At 44.3% G+C, this 23,834-nt stretch overlaps 1 protein-coding gene across 3 annotated transcripts in view; it reads left to right on the top strand.

Annotated features, from left to right (window-relative positions):
• Positions 1-16,325: 16,325 nt before the first annotated feature.
• The window catches only part of TRIM2 (tripartite motif containing 2), a 198,287-nt gene continuing 190,778 nt past the window's right edge, over positions 16,326-23,834 (top strand). The window contains exon 1 of one of the 3 annotated variants that reach the window (XM_012448541.2): positions 16,326-16,519. Coding sequence is in view for 2 of the 3 variants with exons in the window: in XM_012448529.2 (XP_012303952.1) it covers positions 20,138-20,152 (15 nt within the window). In the remaining variant the exon portion in view is untranslated. Of the gene's footprint in view, positions 16,520-20,093; positions 20,153-23,834 lie in introns of those variants that run through there. The other 2 variants (XM_012448529.2, XM_064383809.1) reach the window with 2 other exon arrangements.

Raw genomic sequence — 23,834 nt, 5'->3', positions numbered from 1 at the left:
CTATGTGTTCTGTGATCCAACATATAAAATCTATGCATTTGGCAAAGGTGAGAATGGAATACACCATTCTGAATATAGTTTTTACTTACTCCTGTAATCCCAGCACTTTGGGAGGCTCAGGTGGGAGGATTGCTTGAGCCTAGGAGTTCAAGACCAGCCTGGACAATATGGTGAGACCCCATCTCTACAAAAAATTTAAAAATAAGTTGGGTGTATTGACACGTTTCTGTAGTCCTAGGTACTCAGGAGGTTGAAGCAAGAAGATCACTTGAGCCCAAAAGTCTGAGGCTGCAGTGAGCTATAATCATGCCACTGCACTCCAGCCTGGGCAACAGAGTAAGACCCCGTCTCAAAAAAAAAGAAAAGAAAAGAAAAGAAAAAGGAAGAAAAAGAGAGAAAGATAAGAGGCCGGGCACAGTGGCTCATGCCTGTAATCCCAGAACTTTGAGAGGCTGAGGTGGGAGGATCACAAGGTCAGGAGTTCGAGACCAACCTGACCAACATGGTGAAACCCTGTCTCTACTAGAAATACAAAAAAAAAAAAAAAAAAAAAAAAATAGCCAGACATGGTGGTGCATACCTGTATCCCAGCTACTCAGGAGATTGAGGCAGGAGAATCGCTTGAACCCAGGAGGTGGAGGTTGCTGTGAGCTGAAATCCTGCCATTTTTACTCCAGCCTGGGTGACAGAGGGAGACTCTATCTCAAAAAAAAAAGAAAATAAAAGAAAATTGTTGCATCAATGAAAGAATATGGGGTAATTCTTTTCCTTTATGTATTGTGTTGTAGTTACTTTTAATAATACTATTGTTTTATGTGTAAGTACATGGATATATACTTGCATACATAAACACACAGCTATTTTCTTGATGCACTTTCACATGATTGATAAAGCAAAGCTGTTGGCCCTGTGGTAGACACCTGTGAGGGTTTTCGTCCTCTTTCCCTTGCCATATGTGCTAGTCGGAAAATACTGTGAGATTTCAAATGTGTCACCCTCATTATGATTTTCAAAAGTGAAAAGTCAAAAAAGCTGACTAGGAAAATGATTGTGGCATAAATCCCAGATAGAATGGTTTTGAAACAAATACTACAGAAGGGAGATGTCAAGTGAGTGTTTCCAGAATTGCAGTGAGACTGTCTGCAGGCAGGACAGCGTCTTAGCTGATAAGAGAGGCACCTGTGAAATGGCCCCGCGTGTGAAGCTGCTGCAGCTGTGAATACTCTGGCTCTTCACGGTGGGCACTGACCAGCTGATGTCATTCCCCTGAAAAGTCCACAGGCCCCCCTGGCTGCACATGGCTGGAAGGAGCATGGGGATGTTAACAGAGGTGGAAGTAAAGTTGTGTTTTGGAGAAAATGAGCCACTTGCATTTTTTATCCAGACACGATAGGAGAGTCTGAGCTGTGCAAGAGAGAGATGGCTGGGCACGACGGCTCACACCTGTAATCCCAGCACTTTGGGAGGCTGAGGTGGGCGGATCACAAGGTCAGGAGTTTGAGACCAGCCTGGCCAGACCAGTGAAACCCCATCTCTACTAAAAAAAAACAAAAAAAAATTATCTGGGCATGGTGTCGCGCACCTTGAATCCCAGCTACTCCAGAGGCTGAGGTAGGAGAATTGCTAGAACCCGGGAGGCAGAGGTGGCAGTGAGCTCAGATGGTGCCACTGCACTCCAGCCTGGGAGACAGAGTGAGACTCTGTCAGAAAGAAAGAAAGAAAGAAAGAGAGAGAGAGAGAGAAAGGAAGGGAGGGAGGGAGGGAGGGAGACATTAGATTCATCATGGGGGATTGTCAGCCAGGTGCCAGAAGATACATCTGCGATGGCCATTAAAGCACCCCCAGGAGTCGGTTTCCTAAAGCCCAACTCCTTCTTCATCCAGTGCCTGGTCCCATTTCAGCCGCGGTGGGACAGATAACCTTACACCTGAGCAGTGTCAGGAGCTGCAGAATAACGAAAGCAAGTAATGACCTTCTCTATTGAGTTGGACCATATCTGAAAACCATAAACGAAGGTCTGGAAGCCTCAGGAGTCACACTCTCCAAATACTGCCTCTCCTGGCATGCTTCTTACTCCTCCCCCAGGTCAAGGATGCAGAATTGCAGATGACTCAATCTTCAGGAGACTGCTAGACAGAGGGCGGTGTTAACTTGGCATCGAACTTGCCAAATTACAGCAAAATAATTGCTGTGCATCTGACAAATGGAATCCTTCCAAATTAAATTGCATTTAATATGTCTTAGGGGAGCTCTCTACTTTTTTTTCTAATGTTTCAATAGGAGAAAGAGGGAAGGTCTCAAGAAGATTGTTCCCCCATTAGTTTATTGAGCTTTCTAAAAGAGGTGGGTTTTTTTATATTATGATTATTCAGTGGCAGAGATAGATGCATGGCAGGTGTTTAACACCAAGAATCCTTCAGTCTGAGTTTCTGAGAAGGAACACTGTAGGAGAAAGGGCGGAGGATGCTGTGTGGGAGGGTGAAAAACAAAAGCATGGCTGGGCGCGGTGGCTCATGACTGTAATCCCAGAGTTTCAACTGGCAGAGATGGGAGGATCGCCTGAGGCCCGAGTTGGAGCCCAGCCTGGGCAACACAGCAAGATCCCATCTCTACAAAAGTAAAAAGAGAAAACGATATGGTGGTGGGTACCTGTGGTCCCAGCTACTTGGGAGGCCAAGGAAGGAGGATCCCTTGAGTGCAGGAGTTCAAGGCTGCAGTGAGATATGATTGTGCCACTGCACTTCAGCCTGGGCGACAGAGCAAGATCCTCTCCCCACCCTGCCACGAAAGGAGAGGGAGACCAGAAATTACCAGAATTAGCAGCTATTTCTCAAGCCAAAGCAGCCCAAGAGCCTTCTGAGGGAGAAATCTACTTCTCAGGTTCCAGGGGCCAGGCACTGGATTCCACTAGCCCTGAACAACCCCGATCCAGTGTGGGCCAAGAATCGCTGACCACACACATTGGGGTTCTGGCGTTCCTGGAAGACAACTTAGGCTGGCATTGGTTGAAAAGGAGAAAGTACCCAGGACATCGTTAGCATCAGCATCTTTATCCCCTTCACAACTGCTGTTTGGGTTTTATTTCCTGCACTGGTCACATGCAGTCCTTATCTGAATGGGGATACCCATCCCTCGCCTGTGGGTTCTGGATGGTGGCCGGCAGCTTATCTAAAATGGCAGAAGGCCTCTATGCCTTAGAGAGTTAAGTGCCCCTTTTCTTCTTTTAAACAAAAACCATTGGTAGTAGAGATATTCATTTCTCTTAATTGCTGCAGGGTATAAAAATGACTGAATTGTCATCATTGTTTTGACAGTGCGATGTTAAATTTGCCACAAAATATCTTGAGTGAACTATATGAAAATGTGCTACACTTAAAATCTGATAAAATAAAAATAAAATCTGATAAATGAAAATTGAATAAACAGAATGGAAAGATTTATGGTACAATTATCTTCAGTACTTAATGTTTTTCTTTTTAAAAAAAATGATTCATCAATCACCTCATATATAGCAGGTCCCACTGTACTTTTATATAATGGAAAGCATGAGGGGCTCTGATATCAGGCCGCCTGCAATGGCTTTGCCACTCATTGTCCCCCGGAATCTGGAGTAAGCTAAATCATTGCTTTGTGCCACAACTGCCTCATCTGTGCCACCAGCCTGCCACATAGAGCTGGGATGATTACGTAACCTAAAACATGAAAAGCAATTAGCCCAGTGCCTGGTACAGAAAAACACTCAGTAATGTTAGCGGTTATTATCATGTTTTAATAACTAATTTTCTCCCCACTCCTTTGTAATAAAACATAGAATCATACCTGGAGCACTTTAATACGCTGCCTGTTTTGAGCCAATTTCTGAATTTTACAAACCAGCAAATGGAAATACAGGCAATATGAACAGAGAACTTTGTTATGCTCGCTGAAATCAAGGAAGAAACTAGACACTATAAAACATCAGACAGGGGTCCTCCGTCTCCACCCCCAGAAGTTTCCACGCCCTGGGGCCTCTCCTGTGCCATGTGTTGGAGAATATGCTTTGCTTCTAGGATCTGCAGGAAAAGTGATTTTATGCCTAGTACCTGCCTTAGAAATGCCACTGCCACCAAAACCTCTACATATGCATGCACTGTGCCTTCGCAGGCCAGTGACTGCTATGCATGCCTTGATTTATATTGTGTCTAAAATTGCAGACCCTGGCTCCAAACCTTCACCAGGCCAAGAGGAGCAGGGACCACTGCTTCTGTTTTGACAGCAAATACTTTGTGATGGTTACTATTGAGTGTCAACTTGATTGGATTGAAGGATGCAAAGTACTGCTCCTGGGTGTGTCTGTGATGGTGTTGCTGAAGGAGATTAACATTGAGTCAGTGGACTGGGAAAGGCAGACCCACCCTCAATGTGAGTGGGCACCACCAGCTGCCAGCATGGCTAGGATAAAAGCAGGAAGAACACGGAAGGCTTGCTGAGTCTTCCAGCCTTCATATTTCTCCTGTGCTGGATGCTTCCTGCCCTTTCTTCATGTTCAAATCACTAGTGAGAAATTTAAGGCAAAGGGCAAATCAGACCTTGATTATCTGTCTTTGGTTACAGATATGATATGGTTTTTGTGCTATTGATGTTCTTCAGAATTACTGTGTGCATTTTGAGGACCCAGCCTTCTCAAGTGAGTCAGACCTAGTAGTAATAATGATATCTTTTCCTTTGTTTCCCAGTTTTTCTCCTTGTCCTTTCTAGGGCTTTTTCTTCAAGAATTTGAACACGTGTTTGATATTTGCATAGCAGTAGAAAAGCCTTTTGAAGGCCAGTTCAACGAGAATGACGGACTGTCAGACATGGCCAGCAGTCAACTTGATGAACAGATGTTAGAAGTCTCAAAACTTGAAAAACAGTTGTAAGACTTTTGTAAAGATCCACGAAAGGCCGGGCGCAGTGGCTCACGACTGTAATCCCAGCACTTTGGGAGGCCGAGGCAGGCAGATCACAAGGTCAGGAGTTCAAGACCAGCCTGACAAACATGGTGAAACCCCGTCTCAACTAAAAATATAAAAAATTAACTGGGCGTGGTGGCGCGCACCTGTATTCCCAACTACTTAGGAGGCTGAGTCAGGAGAATTGCTTGAACCCAGGAGGCGAAGTTTGTGATGAGCTGAGATTGAGCCATTGCACTCCAGCTTGGGTGACAGAGCAAGACTCCATCTCAAAAAAAAAAAAAAAAAAAAAGATCCATGAAAAAGTAAGATCTTTAGGTGATATCTAAATGATACTTGACTTTTAATCTGAGGATCTTACAGGACTAAACACACATTTTTTAAAATTACAAATGAAGGGCCAGGCACAGTGACTCACACCTGTAATCCCAGCACTTTGGGAGGCCAAGGCAGGTGGATCACCTGAGGCCAGAAGTTCCAGACTAGCCTAGCCAACATATTGAAACCCGATCTCTACTAAAAATATGAAAATTAGCTAGGTGTGGTGGCATACGCCTGTAATCCCTGCTACTTGATGGCTGAAGCACGAGAATTGCTTGAACCCAGGATGCGGAGGTTGCAGTGAACTGAGATGGTGCCACTGCACTCCAGCCTGGACAACAGAGCAAGACCTTGTCTCAAAAAAATATATATATTACAAATAAAATTGATTTGTTCAAAGTACAAAAGGAAATTGAAAGCAGGCTGGCTTATAAGAGAAAGAGAGTTTATTGACTTAATGGTAACTAAAACTCTAAAGGTAATAATTTCAGGTGACATTTGATCCAGAAGTTCAAAAAATGTCACCAACAGCCTGGTTTCTGTCCTCAGTCTGCTTTATAAGATGTTAGCTTTATCCACAGATTCCACAAGGTGGCCCCAGAGGCAGCTCCAGGGTCTCCATTGCTGGAAAAAGGCTGTAGCTGCTCCAAAAATCACCATCCCGGGAATAGGGATGGTCTCTTCTTCAGAGCTACTCTAAAGTAGATTTATTTTTCCCAAAAGTCCCAGCAAATGTCTTTTCCTGGCTTGTTGCCTCTGATTTGGGAGTGTCAGTCTCCAAACCAGTCCATTTGCCTTGGGGGCACGGTGGGTGTGTCCATTGGTTTAAGCCAGTCAGAAACCACTCGAGGTACGTGGGGAGGGTTCAGACCCACTCAAGCCGAATTCACTCTGGAAATCTGTGTTCTTGTAGCCAGGAGAGAATATAGATGCAGGATAGCAAATAGCCAATGTGTACTACATCGCATTTTAAGAGAAGTCACCAAATTTATACAATTTGTGCTTACAGATTTCTGTGCTAAGAACAAAGACAAGAGAAATGCCTGATTCTTGTGGTTTTTTTGGTTTGTTGTTTTTTTTTTTCCTGTTGATCGATCACAATAACAAGGAAGGATTTTGGCACTTGGCATTTTTGCACATTGGTTCTGACCTGGAAAGGACGGTGTGACATTTACAGATAAGTAACTGGAGACCAAGGTCAAATGAATGGATGGTCTAATTCATTCCCTAAACAGAGAAATGTCTGGTGCCTTCCTGGCCTCATTCCTCTCCAAGGGGGCTGTTGGCTGCAGCATTCTTTGGCTTCCATTGATTTCACACCTGATTCCAATGACATTGCTCTCTGACTAATACTATTTTTTAATGCTTAGATGAATCATGTATGCATTAAAAGGAAAACCTTGCATTTAAGCCTTGAGGTGAAATAGGGTGCTTAGTCTGTGGTGACAAAAGAAGACTGGAAATGCAAGGAGATCAGCCGGGTCAGCCAGAGCAGCTCACAGACGCTGAACATCCTCCCTCTCAGCCCATATGGTGACTCTGAGTGCACACTGGGCATGCAGCCCAGATAACGGCAGCCAGGATAAGTGGTTTCTATAATGCAATGGGGTTAAGTGAAAGATTTCTAACTGTCCCACTTTCCTTTGTGGCTCAGAAAAGATTTTAGTAATGAAATCGAGAGTAATCAGAGATCAGCTAGAGGAAAGATGTATAATCAGATTTTCCAGTGTTCATATTTGCTCTGGGGGAGGGGTTATACATTTATTCAGCAAATATTTCTTAAAGGCCCAGTATGTGCCAGGTACAGGGTACAACGGTGAGCACAGACATGCACCGCCTGTCCACGTGGGTTTACAGTCTAGTGCAAGGGAGCTAGGTAATCACCAAATGCCTATGCAAGCCCACCTACAGTAAGTGCCATCAGTTAAAATACAGAGATATCTAGGCATGTTAAGAAAGTCTCACATGAATTTTGTGAATTAAATGTGTAGAGAAACTCCCACTATAGAGCCTCTTAAACTGCTGGAAAAAATATGTTTAAAATACGCTTTTTGCCAATTTTGTTGTTAGACTTTATATATAATGAAATGCACTGATTTTAACTATACAATTCAATGAGTATTGACAAATGTATAGAGTCCTGTCGCTGCCACCACGTCATGACATTACACACATCCACCACCCCTGAAGTTCCCTTGTGCCCCTTCACGGCCAGTCCCTTCCAGCTACCTTCAGACCCCTGGCATCTACTGATCTGCTTCCTGTTTTGTTTTTTCTAAAACTTCCTATAAATTAAATTATATGTAATCTTCTGTGTCCTAATTCCTTCGCGTAACACAGTGCTTCTGAGATTTCTTCTTTTGATGCATGTCTGGAGTCTGTGCCTTTCTCTTGGTGAAGAGTATTCCACTGATTGGATATACCACAATTTGTTTTATTAATTCACCAACTGATGGACATTTGAGTTCATTCTGGTTTTCAGCTATTATGAATAAAGTTGATCTAAATATTCACCTACAAGTCTTTGGGTAGGCTTGCGTTTTCACTTCTCTTAGGTAGATACATAGGAGTGGAATGGCTGGATGTGGTAAGCAGAACTCTAAAAATGACTCCTAGTGACCTAGCCCTTTGATAATTGCCTCCCCTTTGATTGTGGGTGAAATTTAGGATTATACAACTTAAGCTATCACTCCTCTGATTATCTTAAAGGGTAAAGGGAGATTATCTGAGGTGGTCTAATGCAAATCTAATGAGCCTTTTAAATGCTGGTAAGCAACAAGAAAGAGAGATTTGAAGCACGGGGGGATTCAATGTGTCCTTACTGGCTTGAAGATGAAGGGGTCCCCTAAGAAGGAATGTGGGTGGCCTTAGCAGCTGAGAGAGGCCCCAGCTGACAGCCAGCAAGAAAATGATGACTGCAATCCTGCAACTACAAGGAACCAAATTCTGCCAACAGCCTCAATAAAGTTGGAAGTGGATTTCATTCTAGAACCGCTGGAAGACAATTCAGCCCTGCAGTCAACACCTTCATGTCAGTCCTGTGATACCATGAGCAGAAAACTCGCCACAGTATTCAAGCTTGCTGACCCACAGAACTATAGGAACTATGAGTTGGCAAATAAATGTAGTTTTAAGCCACTGTTTGTGCTGATTTGTTACACGATAGAAAACTGACATATGGTATATGTTTAACTTCATAAGAAACCTGCTAAATTGTTTCCAAAAGCAGCTACACGATTTTACACTTCTACCCGCAATGTAGGAGAGTTCCAGTTGTTCCACGTTATTGACAATACTTGATATTGTCAGTCTTTTTGATTTTTAGCCATTCTCATGTAGTGGCATTTCATTGTGGTTTTAATTTTCATTTCCTTAATGACTAATGATGTTAGGCATCTTTTCATATGCTTATTTGCTATCTCTGTGTATATATATATTTTTTGAGACAAGGTCTTGCTCTGTCGCCCAGACTGAAGTGCAGGGGCACGATCATAGCTCACTGTAACCTTGAACTCCTGGACTCAAATGATCTTCCCACCTCAGACTTCCTAGTAGCTGAGACTACAGCTGTGTACCACAAGGCCCGGCTAGTTTTATTTTTTATTTTAGTAGAGATGGGATCTCACTATGTTGCCCAGGCTAGTCTTGAACTCCTGGGCTCAAGCAATCATACTGACTTAGCCTCCCAAGGCACTGGGATTGCAGGCATGAACCAACTGCCCATCCATTCTTTAGTAAAATGTCTGTCCAAATCTTTGGCCCACTTTTTAAATTGGATTATTTGTCTAATTCTTTCAAAGCCCTGCTGGGCTGATGGTAAAGTTAATAAAGGACAGAATGGGCATGGTGACTCACGTTTATAATCCCAGCACTTTGGGAGGCCGAGGCGGGCAGATCACCTGAGGTCAGGAGGTCAAGACCAGCCTGGTCAACCTGGTGAAACCCTGTCTCTACTAAAATACAACAATTAGTCGGGCATGGTGGTATGCACCTGTAATCCAAGCTACTCCAGAGGCTGAGGCAAGAGAATTTCTTGAGCCTGGGAGGCAGAGGTTGCAGTGAGCCGAGATCACGCCACTGCACTCCAGCCTGGGTGACAGAGTGAGACTCCATCTCCAAAAAAAAGGGCCAGGCATGGTGGCTCATGCCTGTAATCCCAGCACTTTGGAAAGTAGAGGCAGGCGGATCGCCTGAGGCTGGGAGTTCGAGACCAGCCTGACCAACATGGAGAAACCTCATCTTTACTAAAAATACAAAATTAGCTGGGAGTGGTGGCGCATGCCTATAATCCCAGCTACTCAGGAGGCTGAGGCAGGAGGATCACTTGAACCCAGAGGCAGAGACTGCAGTGAGCCAAGAACACGCCATTGCACCCAAGCCTAGAAAACAAGAGCAAAACTCCATCTCAAAAAAAAAAAAAAGACTGAACCATAGGAAAGCTTGATTGCACAGAGGGAAACAGGGTAGAGGAGACCTTTTGGGGGGTGGGGGTGGAAGATGTCTGCTAACCCTACTAGGCTTAGGGTTTGAATTGAATGAGCCACATACAGGGGACAGGAGATAAAAAGCCTGCGGCTTGAGCAGGGCTGGAAGCCAGATAAGAGATGTCCCATCTGAAGCCCGAACCCCTGAAAGGCTACACAATGATGATAAGAGGAAAAAGTGTACCTGCATAAGACCATGTTACCTATCTCAGGCTTGCCCTGGGTGAAGTATGGAGAAATCCTCCCCTCAGAATTCCCCAGCCATATGCTCCCACTCACAAGTGCGTGAGCCTGAAATTTATACTTGCTAGCGGGCTTGAAAACTTTAAACACAAAATTCATTTTTAAGTGGTTTCATGTGGGAAGTGTCCCAATCTTCCTAATTCACCCACCTGGGCATTGCACTTTAACACAGAGTTCCCACAGGATAAAGTTTCCAGGTACAAGAATTCACCATAATTAAAAATCACTAAATAAATGGGAAAATAAGACATTATGAGTAAGTGTCAGCTGAGACAAAAAGCTGCTGAGTTAAACCTGAAAAGACGGAATACTAGAGTGATTGGTACAGAATATGAAATAAGTGTGTTTGATATTTTGTAAAACTAATATAATGATAATGGAATACAAGCATAACATGACGCAAAACACCTGACGTTGACAGATTACCTAGAAAATAAGCAAAAGTTAGATGACAGCTGATTCCTTAATAGAAACGGTGAAGCTGTAAGACAGCGGAATTATATTTTCAAAGTACTACTTGAAAATAACCATGAGACTGGGCGTGGTGGCTCACATCTGTAATCCCAGCACTTTAGGAGGCCAAGGCGGGTGGATTGCTTGAGGCCATGAGTTTGAGACCGGCCTGGGCAACATGGTGAAACCCCATTTCTACAAAAAAAAAAAAAAAAAAACAGAAAAGTAGCTAGGCATGTGGCATGTCCCTGTAGTCTCAGCTACTCGGGAGGCTGAGGCGGGAGGATCACATGAGCCCAAGAGATTGAGGCTTCAGTGAGCCATAATCTCAGCATTGCATTCATTCCAGCCTGGGTGATGAGTGAAAGCAAGCAAGCAAGAAAGAAAGAAAGAAAAAAAGAGAGACAGAGAAAGGAGGAAATAACCATGAACCCCAGAATCATGTCAAGTGAAACTGTATATCAAGAACAAAACCAAAATGAAGACATTATCAAACCAAAACTGAGATAATTCAGTAATAAAGCAATCTATGCATATTCCTAGGGATGTACTTTCAGAAAAAGGAGAATAATCCCAGGACACTCTGAGAAGCAAAAAGGAATGATGAGAAATATAGTGGCTCACACCTGTAATCCCAGCACTTTGGGAGGCAGAGGTGGGTGGATCACTCGAGGTCAGGAGTTCAAGACCAGCCTGGCCAACCTGGTGAAATCCTGTCTCTACTAAAAATACAAAAATTAGCTGAGCATGGTGGCGCACTCCTGTAATCCCAGCTACTCAGGAGGTTGAGGCAGGAGAATCACCTGAGCCCAGGAGGCAGAGGTTGCAGTAACCTGAGATGACGCCATTGTACTCCAGCCAGGGTGACAGAGCAAGACTTCGTTTCAAAAAAAAGAAAAGAAATAAAAGAGAAATACAGGTAAAAGCTGTGGATAAATATAAGCAATTTCGCATTTATAAAATAATAATAGTGGGCTGGGCACTTTGGGAGGCCGAGGTGAGACAATTGCTTGAGCTCAGGAGTTCAAGACCCACTTGGGCAACATTGCAAGACCTCTTTTCCATTAAAAATTTAAAAAATTAGCTGGTAGTGGTGGCACGTACCTGTGGTCCCAGCGACTCAGGAGGCTGAGGTGGGAGGATCACTTGAGCCCGGGAGGTGGAGGCTGCTGTGAGCTGTGATCTCGCCACTACACTCCAGCCTGGGCAACACAGTGAGACTATGTCAGAAGAAGAAGACAAAGAAGGAGAAGAAGAAGAAGAAGGAGGAGGCCTAATTGAAGGGTCAAAAATACCCAACGTGGAACTAAAATGCTGGGGGGAAAAATAGTCTACAAATTGGGGTTAACACATTTGCCGTAATGAACACATTCTTCCGTGTGTCGGGCCGTGTGCTGAGTATTCTTCAGGCATCATCTCACTTAATCCTTCCAACCATGCTGAGTAACGTGCTATTATTACTCCCATTTTTCAAATGAGAACCCACAGGAAGTAGTAGCTGAGACTTAAAGCCAGATCTATCTGACTATTTGGGTTTCGTTTGTTTGTTTTTTTAGAGCAGGGTCTCACTCTGTTGGAATGTTTTTTTAGGGACAGGGTCTCACTAGGCTGGAATGCAGTGATGCAGTCAAAGCTCATTGCAGCCTCAGTCTCCTAGGCTAAAGGGATCCTCCCATCTCAGTCTCCTGAGTAGCTGGAACTACAGGCACCCACACCAGACCCAGCTAATTTATTATTTTTAGTAGGACAGAGTCTCCCTATGTTGCCCAGGTTGCTCTCAACCTCCTGGCCTGAACCAGCCCTCCCACCTTGGCCCCTCAAAGTGCTGGGATTACAAGCATGAGCCACTGCACCTGCCCTCTGACTTTGAATCTACCATCATCTTAACCACTCTACCACACTGCTCTCAATGGAAATGTTTGTCATGAAAAATATAGGGGTCAAAGCAGGAGGATCGATTAAGGCCAGGAGTTCAAGACCAGCCTGGGCAACATAGCGAGACTTCATCTCTAAAATAAATAAAATATAAAATGAAATGAAATAGAAAATAGTGCCAGACACGGTGGCTCACACCTGTAATCCCAGCACTTTGGGAGGCCAGGGTGAAAGAATTGCTGGAGCCCAGAAGTTTGAGACCAACCTGGGCAACATGGCAAGATCCTGTCTCTACAAAAAGAAAAAAATTTTTTTTTTAATTAGTCAGGCATAGTAGCATGTACCTGTAATCCCAGCTACTCAGATTGGCTGAGGCAGAAGGATTACTTAAGCCCAGGTCAAGGCTTCAGTGAGCCATGTTTGTACAACTGCACTCCAACCTGGGTGGCAGAGTAAGAACCCATGTCAAAAAAAAAAAAAAAGGAGGAGGACAAGGAGAAGAAGAAAAAAAAGAGAAAAAGAAAAACATAAGGCAAGGATAAAGCCAAGAATTCCCTTAAATCATCATAGTCATAAGTATACACACATTATTTTGAAAAAGATTGGAATCATAACTATCTACTGTTTTGTCAGTGAGAATGAGTCAACTCTCACTTAATATTATCGTCAATATAATATTCTGAATATAATTATCCTGCTTTACTTATCCTTTAGAAAGACTTTTTTCAATTACTGCATTGCTTAGTATCTTTTATCTGTCTTCTACAATGTTCACTGTTAATTTTTGTTAAAAGTGAAGATGATCTATTTAGTATTTTCCATTTTCTAAAACTTGAAATACATTAGCAGATGCCTTTGTATGAATGTCTATTCTATTGCTGGGTATATAAATTTCTGTTTTAGACATCTTCATTTGCAAATAAACACCTGTGTCACATGTTTACAAAATTTGTGCTTCAAAGCAGATTCAGGATACAACATGTGAATTTTCAAAACAGAAATTAGACTGGGCACCATGGCTCACACCTGTAATCCCAGCACTTTGGGAAGGTGAGGTGGGCGGATAACTTGAGGTCAGGAGTTTGAGACCAGCCTGGCCAACGTGGTAAAACTCCAACGTTACTAAAAACACAAAAATTCTTTGGGAGGCCAAGGCGGGTGGATCACGAGGTCATGAGATCGAGACCATCCTGGTCAACATGGTGAAACCCCGTCTCTACTAAAAATACAAAAAATTAGCTGGGCATGGTGGCGCATGCCTGTAATCCCAGCTACTCAGGAGGCTGAGGCAGGAGAATTGCCTGAACCCAGGAGGCGGAGGTTGAGGTGAGCCGAGATCGCGCCATTGCACTCCAGCCTGGGTAACAAGAGCGAAACTCCATTTAAAAAAAAAAAAAAAAAAAAAAAAAAAAATTAGTCAGACGTGATGGTGAGCACCTGTAGTACCAGTTACTCAAGAGGCTGAGGCAGGAGAATGGCTTGAACCTGGGAGGCAGAGGTTGCAGTGAGCCAGGATTGCATCACTGCACTCCAGCCAGGGTAACAGAGAGAGACTCCATCTCAAAATAATAAATGAATCAATAAAAATAAAATTAAAAAACAGAAAGATAATTTTTCTTAACAAAAGGGCTTTTTTGCTTTATGAAGAAATTTTCTCATGTATATTCTATTTTACATAAACCATTTCCCTAAAATATAGAAATATCACTTGCTTTGTGAAAATTGGATGGATATGAAACTTTTCAGAAATGAATTTATGACTTTTTAAAGGATGTATTTGTATGCACATATTTCAGTCTCATCCTAGAGATTAATATAATCATATTACCATAATGTGTGTAGTAAAATCTCATTAATTCAAACATGCCACTGATTTTTAACTTTTAATAGCTCAAATGTGGAATATATAATTGATCATAAGAGAAACCAGTATGGGGCATGTGTAATTTTTTTAATGTACAATCTTCTTATGCCTTGAATGCAAGCTCATTAACTTGTTTCATTTTACCTTTTGGCACCTATTTGTGGTATGATTAGTATAATATGTCTGTATTCAAAAGTAACAAAAGATAGAGGCCAGTGGTGGCTCACACCTGTAATCCCTGCACTTGGGGAGGCCAAGGTGGGCAGATCATTTGAGGTCAGGAGTTTGAGACCAGCCTCCTGACTGGCCAACATGGTGAAACCCCGTCTCTACTAAAAATACAAAAAATTAGCTGGGCATGGTGGCGCGTGCCTGTAAACCCAGCTACTCAGGAGGCTGAGGCAGGAGAATTGCCTGAACCCAGGAGGCGGCGGTTGCGGTGAGCCAAGATCGCGCCATTGCACTCCAGCCTGGGTAACAAGAGCGAAAACTTCGTCTCAAAAAAAAAAAAAAAAAAAAAAAAAAAAAAATACAAAAATTACCCAGGCATAGTGGGGCACGCCTGTATTCCCAGCTACTCGGGAGGCTGAGACTCAAGAATCGCCTGAACCCGGGAGGCGGAGGTTGCAGTGAGCAAAGATGGCACCACTGCACTCCAGCCTGGGCGACAGAGTGAAACTGTGTCTCAACAAACAAACAAACAACAGCAACAGCAACAAACCAAAACAAAAGGAACCAGGTGGCATGTGGACATTTAAATGTTTAATACATAGGCATAGTATCATCTATACTTCCTCTTTTGTCCATGGAAACCAACTGAAAACATGAGTGAAATTTCATAACCATCATAGCCTGATGGTGCAAGATTGTATTTGAAACAATTCTTGACTTTCTGTGCACGAGATCATCTATAGCCAAATATTCCCAGGAAGTCTCCCCTCTGTTTCACACATCTCTGTACGGGCTTCTCCTCACTCCTACCTGGAGCCAGCTAGTGCTCTGTCGATGCAAAAATAACTGTTAATAACTGTTTAAATAGTATCTTAAGGAAAATAAGTAGAGAAAAGAAAATAAGCTGAAGAGAATGATGAAATTCATTCTAAAGCCAGGTATTAACTCACTGGTAGGGAAGGGTGAGCGATGCACTCCCTTCGCCTGCGAAAGCCACTGACCCCACTCAGGCTCGCGCGGCCCCTCTTCCTTTCCCCCAAATCACTGCCGTCTTATTCCTGCCCAATCACCCTCGTAAATCTCTTTGAATCTGTGATTTAAAACAGGCATTCACGGACATTCCTCTTAGAAGGCCTAGTGCTAAATTGCAGTTGTCAGGGGAACCGCGCGTGTCTGGAGCGAGAACCAGCTCTCCGGAGTTTCCAGGGAAACCACACCCCGCAGAGGCAGGTGCGGTTGTCCGGGCCTCGCGGGGAAGGGCTCTCGGGGCGGAGCCGGGGCACTGGGGGCCTGGGGTGTGGCCGCCGGGCTGCCGCGCGGTCAGGATCAGTCTCTTATACATAAACATATATATATGTTATAAAATACTACTTTCGGTGGAGTACTTTAATATTCCACTTGCAAAACAGAACCACTGATTCCTTCCTGCTCGATAAGGTTCAGTCGCCCTCGAGGAGCTGCCCGCGCTTTGGAAATGATCCAAATCAAGAAGGAACTGCCAAGGAGCCCCCTCAGACAGTAAGGTTCTGTTGGCCAGGGTCCTGGGGACAGACGCGAGCGTTGGTACGCGCCACTGAAACGGGAGCGGAGCAGTTGAATGAGCTTCTTGAGCTTTGCATGGTGCGCAGAATGTACTACGATGCCCAGAAATCCAGTAGAAACAGGGATGAAGGTTGCTGCGAAAGCGCCTTTTGCATTTGAAATACAGGTTAGGTTAACTGGAAAGGCGCCTGCCTCTTGTTTTGTTTCAGAAATGCTGTTAGGAGAAAGATCCGATTTCTGCTCGGAGTGAAGAAAGAGGTTTCTGAAGAATTCCTAAGTCAGGGCTGGCAGTCGCCCCTTTCTCTGGTCGTTCCCTGAGCAGTCATTCCGGCGGCGGCGTCGCTGGGGCTGAGGCCGGGTGACTGCGGCTGGGCATGCGGATTTAGTCCCCCCGCCTGTCATCTTTGTGGCTCCTTATGGGGGAGGGGCGGGCTGTCTGACACAGTTATTAAACCTGGCAGCTGCGCTGGCGGCACTGAGGAGCATTTTGAGTGAGCTTGCTGAAAATGAGGGGCTTTCAGCTGGCCGCCTGCTTGTCACCTCTCGCTGCCTGAAAGGCGGCTCTCAGAGCTCTTTTCGCTTCTTTCTAATTTCAGCGGCGGGGGCCGTGCGCGCTTCGGGACACAACTGGAAACGTGAGTATCTGCGGCCCCCGCGCTGCTGGCAGGCGGCTGGGCGCTTAAAGCTTCCAAACCCGTGGTGGGGACCGAAAGGCAGGGACAGGAGAGGCGGGCGCGCGTGCGGCGGGGCTGCGGGAGGGCCCCAGACGCGCGTCGCCACGCCTCGTCTGGAGGTGGTGCGCGCTGGCGAGGAGGCGACAGCCCGAAGGCTGCAGACGGGGGCGTGAGCGCCGGGTGGCCAGCGCCCGGCTTGGAACGGCCCTGTGCTTTGGGGATCCACACACAAAGGAAAGAACCTTGGGCCTAGGCAGCCAGGGCAGGCAAGCCCTGTCCCGCCCCCTATCTTTCCGGTCCTTTTTGCAAATGGAGAGAAGCCGCGGTTTACGGTTGGCTCAAAACAACGAGATGAGACCAGCGTTCCCGCCCGTGTGGACCTTTGTGCGCTGCGCAGTGGCGGCCGTGGCCGGTCCTGTTGGAACACGGGCGTGGCGGCGTCTCAGGGAGCAGCGCGCGCCGCTTAGTCCCAGCCCCAGAGTGGGCGCGTCCGGGTTCCTTTGAGATCTCATCGCCTTTGGGATTTCTGAGCCTTGCGGACCTCAGTCTCTCGCCCCGGGCAGAACTCGTTTCTTCCTTCTCTTGGCACAAATGTGTTTGTTTTAACAGGGCAGACATTTTTTTGCAGACCAGACATAGTGAAAAGACCTCAATCCCCTCCTTTCTCCCCAATATATGAGTGTGAGTGGGTGTGGATTTTTTTTTCCCTTATTATCGATTGCTAGAAGGAATCCTAAAGTTCAACTTAGTTTTATATTTAGTTCTAGTCAAGGTTTCCAGTTTACAGAGCTGGCATCATGCAAGGGTCTCTCCGTGGTTTACACATTTCTTAAAGAAACTTGGCCCCTTCCTAAAGGTTCCGAGGAGGGTTTCACAGAGTCACGTGGTTTCAGAAAGTCCTGTTTAATGTTTCAAGTGCATTTCTGTGTTGATTTGGCTCACCCCAGATATGTGATACAGAGGCAGGCTCAGGCCCAAATATGTGTTAAGAGGCAGGCTCTTCTCTTAAGGGACCTGAAGTCTAACTACTGCAGTCTCTGAGGCTCAGATTTCTTGATGGTGTCTGGCCTCCACGGTCAGGGGCTGATGACCAATGGAAGACCTCGCCTTCCCTAGAGGGGCCTGCCAGAGCCAGGACCCTGTGTTGGGAGTGTGAGCAATGAACGGTGAACAAGCTGCTTAAACTTTCCAGGTCTCCGTTTTGTCAACCATAAAAGGGGTGTAACAGGGTAATATCCATCCATCAAAGTAATATCTAACTCCTAGCCTAAGAGATAGGCTAAGATTTCTGCATGTCTTCCATCTCCCACCAAGCAGCTTTTCTTTTAACCTGACATTTGAAGGTTGACTTAATGAGAGCAAGCAGAAAAGAAAGAAAGACTATAAAGTGGAAAAATTAAAATATAACAATCCTCAGAAAACTAGTGATCAGTATAGCTTAGAATTTGCCTAAAAATACACTAACCAATTGATTGTAAATTACTTAATTTATAGGTAAAGAACTGAAATCATTATGGACATATATGGTCTCTTTAATTTTATTTACCAGGTTATGGCTTTAGGGAAAGGTTGATGTCTGTCTACCTCAAAAATAATACTTGACATTTGGTGCTTAAATTTGCCCCAAATTGGCCAGGCACGGTGGCTCACACCTGTAATCCCAGAACTTTGGGAGGCTGAGGCGGGTGGATCACAAAGTCAGGAGTTCAAAACCAGCCTGACCAACATGATGAAACCCCATCTCTACTAAAAATACAAAAAATAACTGGGAGTGATGGCAGATGCCTGTAATCCCAGCTACTCGGGAGGCTGAGGTAGGAGAATCATTTGAACCTGGGAGGCGGAGGTTGCTATGAGCTGAGATTGTGCCATTGCACTCCAGCCTGGGCAACAGGGAGAGACTCCGTCTCAAAAAAAAAAAAAAATTGCCCCAAATTTTGGTTTTGCATCCGAGAGTGGGGTTTCTCAGATTTTTGCACATGAGTTTCTTGTTAATAAAAACCAGATGATGACTAAGTAGAAATGTGGTTAAAAGAAATAAATGTGATTCTGAGATATTACATATGACATATTAGAACTAGAAATAAATACTTCTACTGAATTCTACTCCAGTAAAATAATGGTTAGGGTCTTGTTCCTAATTTTGTCCACAGTACCTTAAAAAGAATATGCAGAAATTGGAGGGAAGGGGTTCAGAATCAAATAATGAAGCAGAAAGAGGAGAGACTAAAAGGACCGAGGCTGTTTTAGGGAGAGAAGGTGGAGGGACGACTTAGTTACTGTCACATGTGTGAGGGGCTGAGAAGGATGGAGTAAGAGAATACCAGATTTTGATTGGACATAGTGAAGCACTTATAAAATGGTAAAAGAGTAAAATTAACCACCAAGAAGCATCTAGAAGAGAACAATTTATCATCTGCCTTTCAGCCCAGCCATTCTTTACCCTGGCTGCAGGCTAGAATCACCTGAGAACTTAAAAACTCCTCTGAGCCTGGGTCCTTCCCCAGACTCCAAGATTCTGACTTAACTGGTCTGAGCCTGGGTATGGATCTGTTCTCAGAGCTCCCTAGGCAAAACAGTAGGTAGAGAAACATGGGTCCATGCCCAAGAGGACAAAGTCTACCACTGCAGGCCCAGGTGGGGAGCATAGATATCTGAAGAGGGCCAGGACCTGCTGGGGTTCATTTGGTGTGGAGGCAGCTGTGAGCCACACTCAATGTCAGCCAGTTGTGAGCCACACTCAGTGTCAGCCAGCTTCACCATATCTTCTGATTGGCCAAGGGAAGCTGGAATTTTCAGTTTTTTAATTTGCAAATATGACATCTCCAGATCTTTAGAGATTGGCAATTAATTAAGAGTAAAACATTTTAAAATGTTTTGTGCTTGCTGAATAAAACACCCCAGCTGAAGCTGGACCCCGGCCAGACTAGGCAACCACAGCCAGACTTTTGCCTTCTTTGTGGGTAAGGGGTGTGAATGGGAGCTCTCCCAGGGCCTCTCCTAGCTTCAGTTTTATGATGTGATGCTTTCTTTTTAACCTGAAGAAACACTTCTTGGCCTCAGTCTTTCTAAAGGCATGTCATGTCTTCCCGGCCGAGTGTCTACCGCTCTATAGATCTCTCTGGATAGTTTAAATAAAGGAACATTTTCTAGTTCCCTAATCTTCTCCTGGCTATAAATTAAGGAGGCTGCCCTAGAGATTGTAACATAGTGAGAATTCTAACCATTCTTAACCACATCTGCCACCTCCCCCACATCCACCACTCACAGCTCCCTTGCTGCCTCCACTGGTGGTGAAGATGGGGTTAGTGGGGTTCAGGGGGCCTGGGAAGTGTCCTGAAGCTGCCTCCTGGTGCCCCATCTGTTGCAGGGGAGGGGAGGAATATGGATTAACCATACATACAAACTTATAAGCAGCACCAATGTTGAAGTATGATTCTTACAAATGAGATTCCAAAATCCCCAGTTCACACATCTCTTGAATTTCCCTCTAGCCTTCTGTAAGCCACACAAGCCGTGGAATATAGTATGTCTCCATCACCAAAGAGGAGCACTCGACAACTCTCTGCATGGACAAGAATGTCTTGGCCAGAGGTAAAAAAAAAAAAAAAAAAAAAAAAAATCCAGGAGGACTTGCACTGTGCCTTGGCTGGACTCTCCCTGCCTCTCCTCTGTGGGTTAGGGCTGTTGTACTCTGGATGGTGGGGCCGGGTGGTGAAGTAACAGGAAGGCAGATCACCTGCCTCTCCGGTGTTCCCCAGCCCTGCCTGCCCACCCTGCTGTAGTGCTAAGACCAGGGTGACAACTCCCTTCCTACCCAATGATGAGGCACTGAGAGCCTTCCCGGGTGGCATGGAGACCTTTGTGTGCAAAGTGGCAGAGATGCGGCACAGAGGAGATGGGCACTTGCGCCCGTGCTGATACACAGAAGCCAGCTTTGTTCAAAACGGCATTGTTTAGCAAGGTTGCACTGTATATAAATGAAATCCACATCCTTAAGCAGCTACCTGTTTTCAGTTCCCACAGACTAAGGAGGCAAAAGCAGAGTGACTGTGAACAGGTGTCAAGTTTCCCTCCAAAGGTCACAAAAAACCTCCCAAAGCCATGGCCATGCTGTCTCCAGGCCTTTTGCCAGCGTTCTGGTTCTCCAAAGTCAGATCTTTGGCTTGTGGTCCAAAGATTTCACTATCAATGAAAAGGGAAAAGTAGTTTTGAAGTTAGAATGTATAAATGGCCCAGGGAAAAGGAAAGGAGGTAAGATCCAGGCGTTTGGTTGGATTCTGGTTGTCAAACACAGAAATATGTTTCTTGGAGGAGCAGAAGCCACATTAGCCCCAATATTCATTGAGCTGCCAAAACCATAGGTTGGGGCTGAGATGCTCTACCCTGGCATAATCTCTGTCTCTCTCAGTGACTGCCTGAAAAAAGTGGTTGATTCTTTTCCTGGAACCACAGATCGGCACATTCCACCGCATCAGCCTCTACCACCAGCTAGACCAGATCCCAAGGACCAGGGGATGTATAGTGGGGTGTTCTGAGGCCCATTTAACAGTTTCACAGTGCCTCACTTCAAGCCACTAAGCAGCCTCACAGCTGTGCCCCAAAATGGGCTGCACGCAGGGTTCTTCCTACATGTTCCTTTCAGGCATGGGACCAACCTGGGGGATCTATATTCCTGTCTTCCTGTCCAGGGTGGTGGTTAAATATCATCCACTGCTTTGCACTGGCACCTAGAATGTCAGGCTCTGTCCATTTCTGGCTTGGTAATGACAGGTTCCCTGTGGAGAATTCTGGCTTGTCAGCCAGGATTTACACAATCAGCTCGTGTTTTTTCTTGAGATAGTTTATCCAGTTGCCTCTATTCGAGAGCTTTCCTGTTGGCTCTTTCTTTCTGGCAAATTTACTGCTTAACAGAAGATCTACTTAAGTGTGTCCAGGGACAGAGAGAGAAGGTAAAACTCCAGTCTTTTGCTTTGAACCTTGTCATGGTGGTAGTAGAAAAATCACTGAAGGGGAAATTTCATACTGTTGGCTAAAATGCAACTATTCAGTTCAACCCTGCCCTGAATGATCAATAATTCTTGTTATATTAAATTAATAAGTATATTAGTAAAGCTCAATCATGCAATCCTATGAACTGTAATTGGTTTGTAAAAATGATTTCATTGGACATTTTATTTAAAGTAGATTATTTTCATCATCATATAGTGGCAAATCAAAAAGTAAATTCTCCTCTTAAGGTATAGGGATATATAATGGGCAACAAAAATGCAGAAAATTTAGCTTATTCTACTAAGAATAAAAAAAAGGAAGCATGTGACAATTTTTAAAAAATATCTCTTGCCATCATGTTTAGAAGAAATGTTTACACCAATTAAAAACAGATAAAAAATAAAGCAAAGTATCAGGTGGAGTGCTAGACTGGCTAATCAAATGCTCGAACAAGTGGGCGGATAGCCTGCTGTACACCAGTCTAGAAGAGGGGAGATTGACATTCTTGGACACAATCAGGTTACAAGTGCTGGCTCTAGGTCTTCGAGGGGTGATCTAGAACTGGAAGGGAAGCAGAGAAGGTGGAGATGCTTTTCACCTAAAGGCAAACAGCTTGAGCAGTGGCTCAAGCATGGATTTGGCAACTCACTTGACATGGGGAGAAGAAGACAGGCTTTCTTCCTGGAGACCAGTGGTTGGGGTTTGTATTCCAAAGGCGTGTTACCTTGAGCAATTTGCTGTCTTGCCGGGCGCGGTGGCTCACGCCTGTAATCCTAGCACTTTGGGAGGCCGAGGTGAGTGGATCACCTCAGGTCAGGAGTTCAAGACCAGCCTGGCCATCATGGTGAAACCCCATCTTTAAAAAAAAAAAAAAAAAAAAAGATGCAGTGTCTCAGTTTTCTCATCTGTAAATGAACTTCCCAGCCATTACAGGTTGTTCTAAGGATTAAGAAAATTGTCCAGCACTGTTAATTGCATACAGATGATTAATCTGTGATGAGTATTGTTTTCGGGACAAAGACATAAAATGGGACTCTATTTTACTTCAATATCAGAATGAGAACTTTGAACTTGTTCTCGAGACCATATGAAGCCACCTATGGTAGCTTTGGGAAGTAAAAGCTTACTTGGACCACCTTACATTCAAAGTTTATTGAATTTTTACAAAATCTTTTTTTTTTTTTTTGTAGAGACAGAATCTCATTCTGTCACCCAGGCTGGAGTGCAGTGGCATAATCATGGCTCCTGCTGCCTGGTCCTGGGCTCAAGTGATCTTCCTGCCTCAGCCTCCTGAGTACCTGGGGCCACAAGTGTGCACCACCACACCTGGCTAATTTTTTAAAATTATTTTTTGAAGAGAGAGGGTCTTGCCATGTTGCTTATGCTGGTCTTGAACCCCTGGGCTCAAGCAATCCTCCAGCCTCAGCCTCCCAAAGTGCTGGGATTACAGCCATGAGCCACTACACCTGGCCTAAAAATTCTTATATGACCATTCGAATCTCTGCTTAGATTTTTTTTCTTTGCTCTTGTGCTTGTAACTCAAACTTTAACACTTGAAAAGATTCATCAAAATTTGAATATACTTTTCTAAATCTGTAAGAAGACTATCTCCCAAGATGGTTTGTCAGTAAGCCGTGTGGTCTACGGTCAGCACTGCATTATCTCCAGCCTTTCTGAAGAGCTAACAGTAGCTCTGAGTTTAATAACATGATAAGCTATGCCTACTAGTTGATGACACAAGAAATAAACTTTATAAAATTCAGTGCTTGAAAATATTTATCAAATACATATGATCATCTATTTCCATTAGTGTGATATTCTTGAACATTTTCCCACAATCCATTATTTTTAGCTATTTTAAGTTAGAGTTACAACTTTGCTATGTTTTTGGTTTGGTGATGAGTAATGTTTCCATTGTTGTATCTCTATTTTACAACTTCCCTGAACTGTTTAGTGTAATTTTTAGACTATGAGTCAGTTACCATGTTCACGCTGCATTTTGAACCATCTTTTTATGACCTTCTAAGTGAACTGTATCTCTGAAAATTTCCCCTGCTTTTCCTCTCCCCTTTCCTTAACTCCCTAGAGTTAATCTTTGTTAAACTTTATAATTGAGTAGAATAAGCTGTTATCTAACGCTTTTCAACCGCTTTTGCAAGCACGAAGATGAATTCGAGATACAACAAAGCTTCAAGTTTCTAGAAATAAACACTTTTGAGACAGTCTAGCAAAAATCACCAATCTCCTTAGCTTCTTCAAAGGAAGCAAATAAGTCTTGTGAGCT

This window comes from Aotus nancymaae, unplaced genomic scaffold (genome assembly GCF_030222135.1).
Source record: "Aotus nancymaae isolate 86718 unplaced genomic scaffold, 86718_ANA_hifiasm-v0.15.2.pri h1tg000033l, whole genome shotgun sequence".
Lineage (NCBI taxonomy): Eukaryota > Metazoa > Chordata > Mammalia > Primates > Aotidae > Aotus > Aotus nancymaae.
This window is presented reverse-complemented; position numbering and strand designations above follow the sequence as displayed.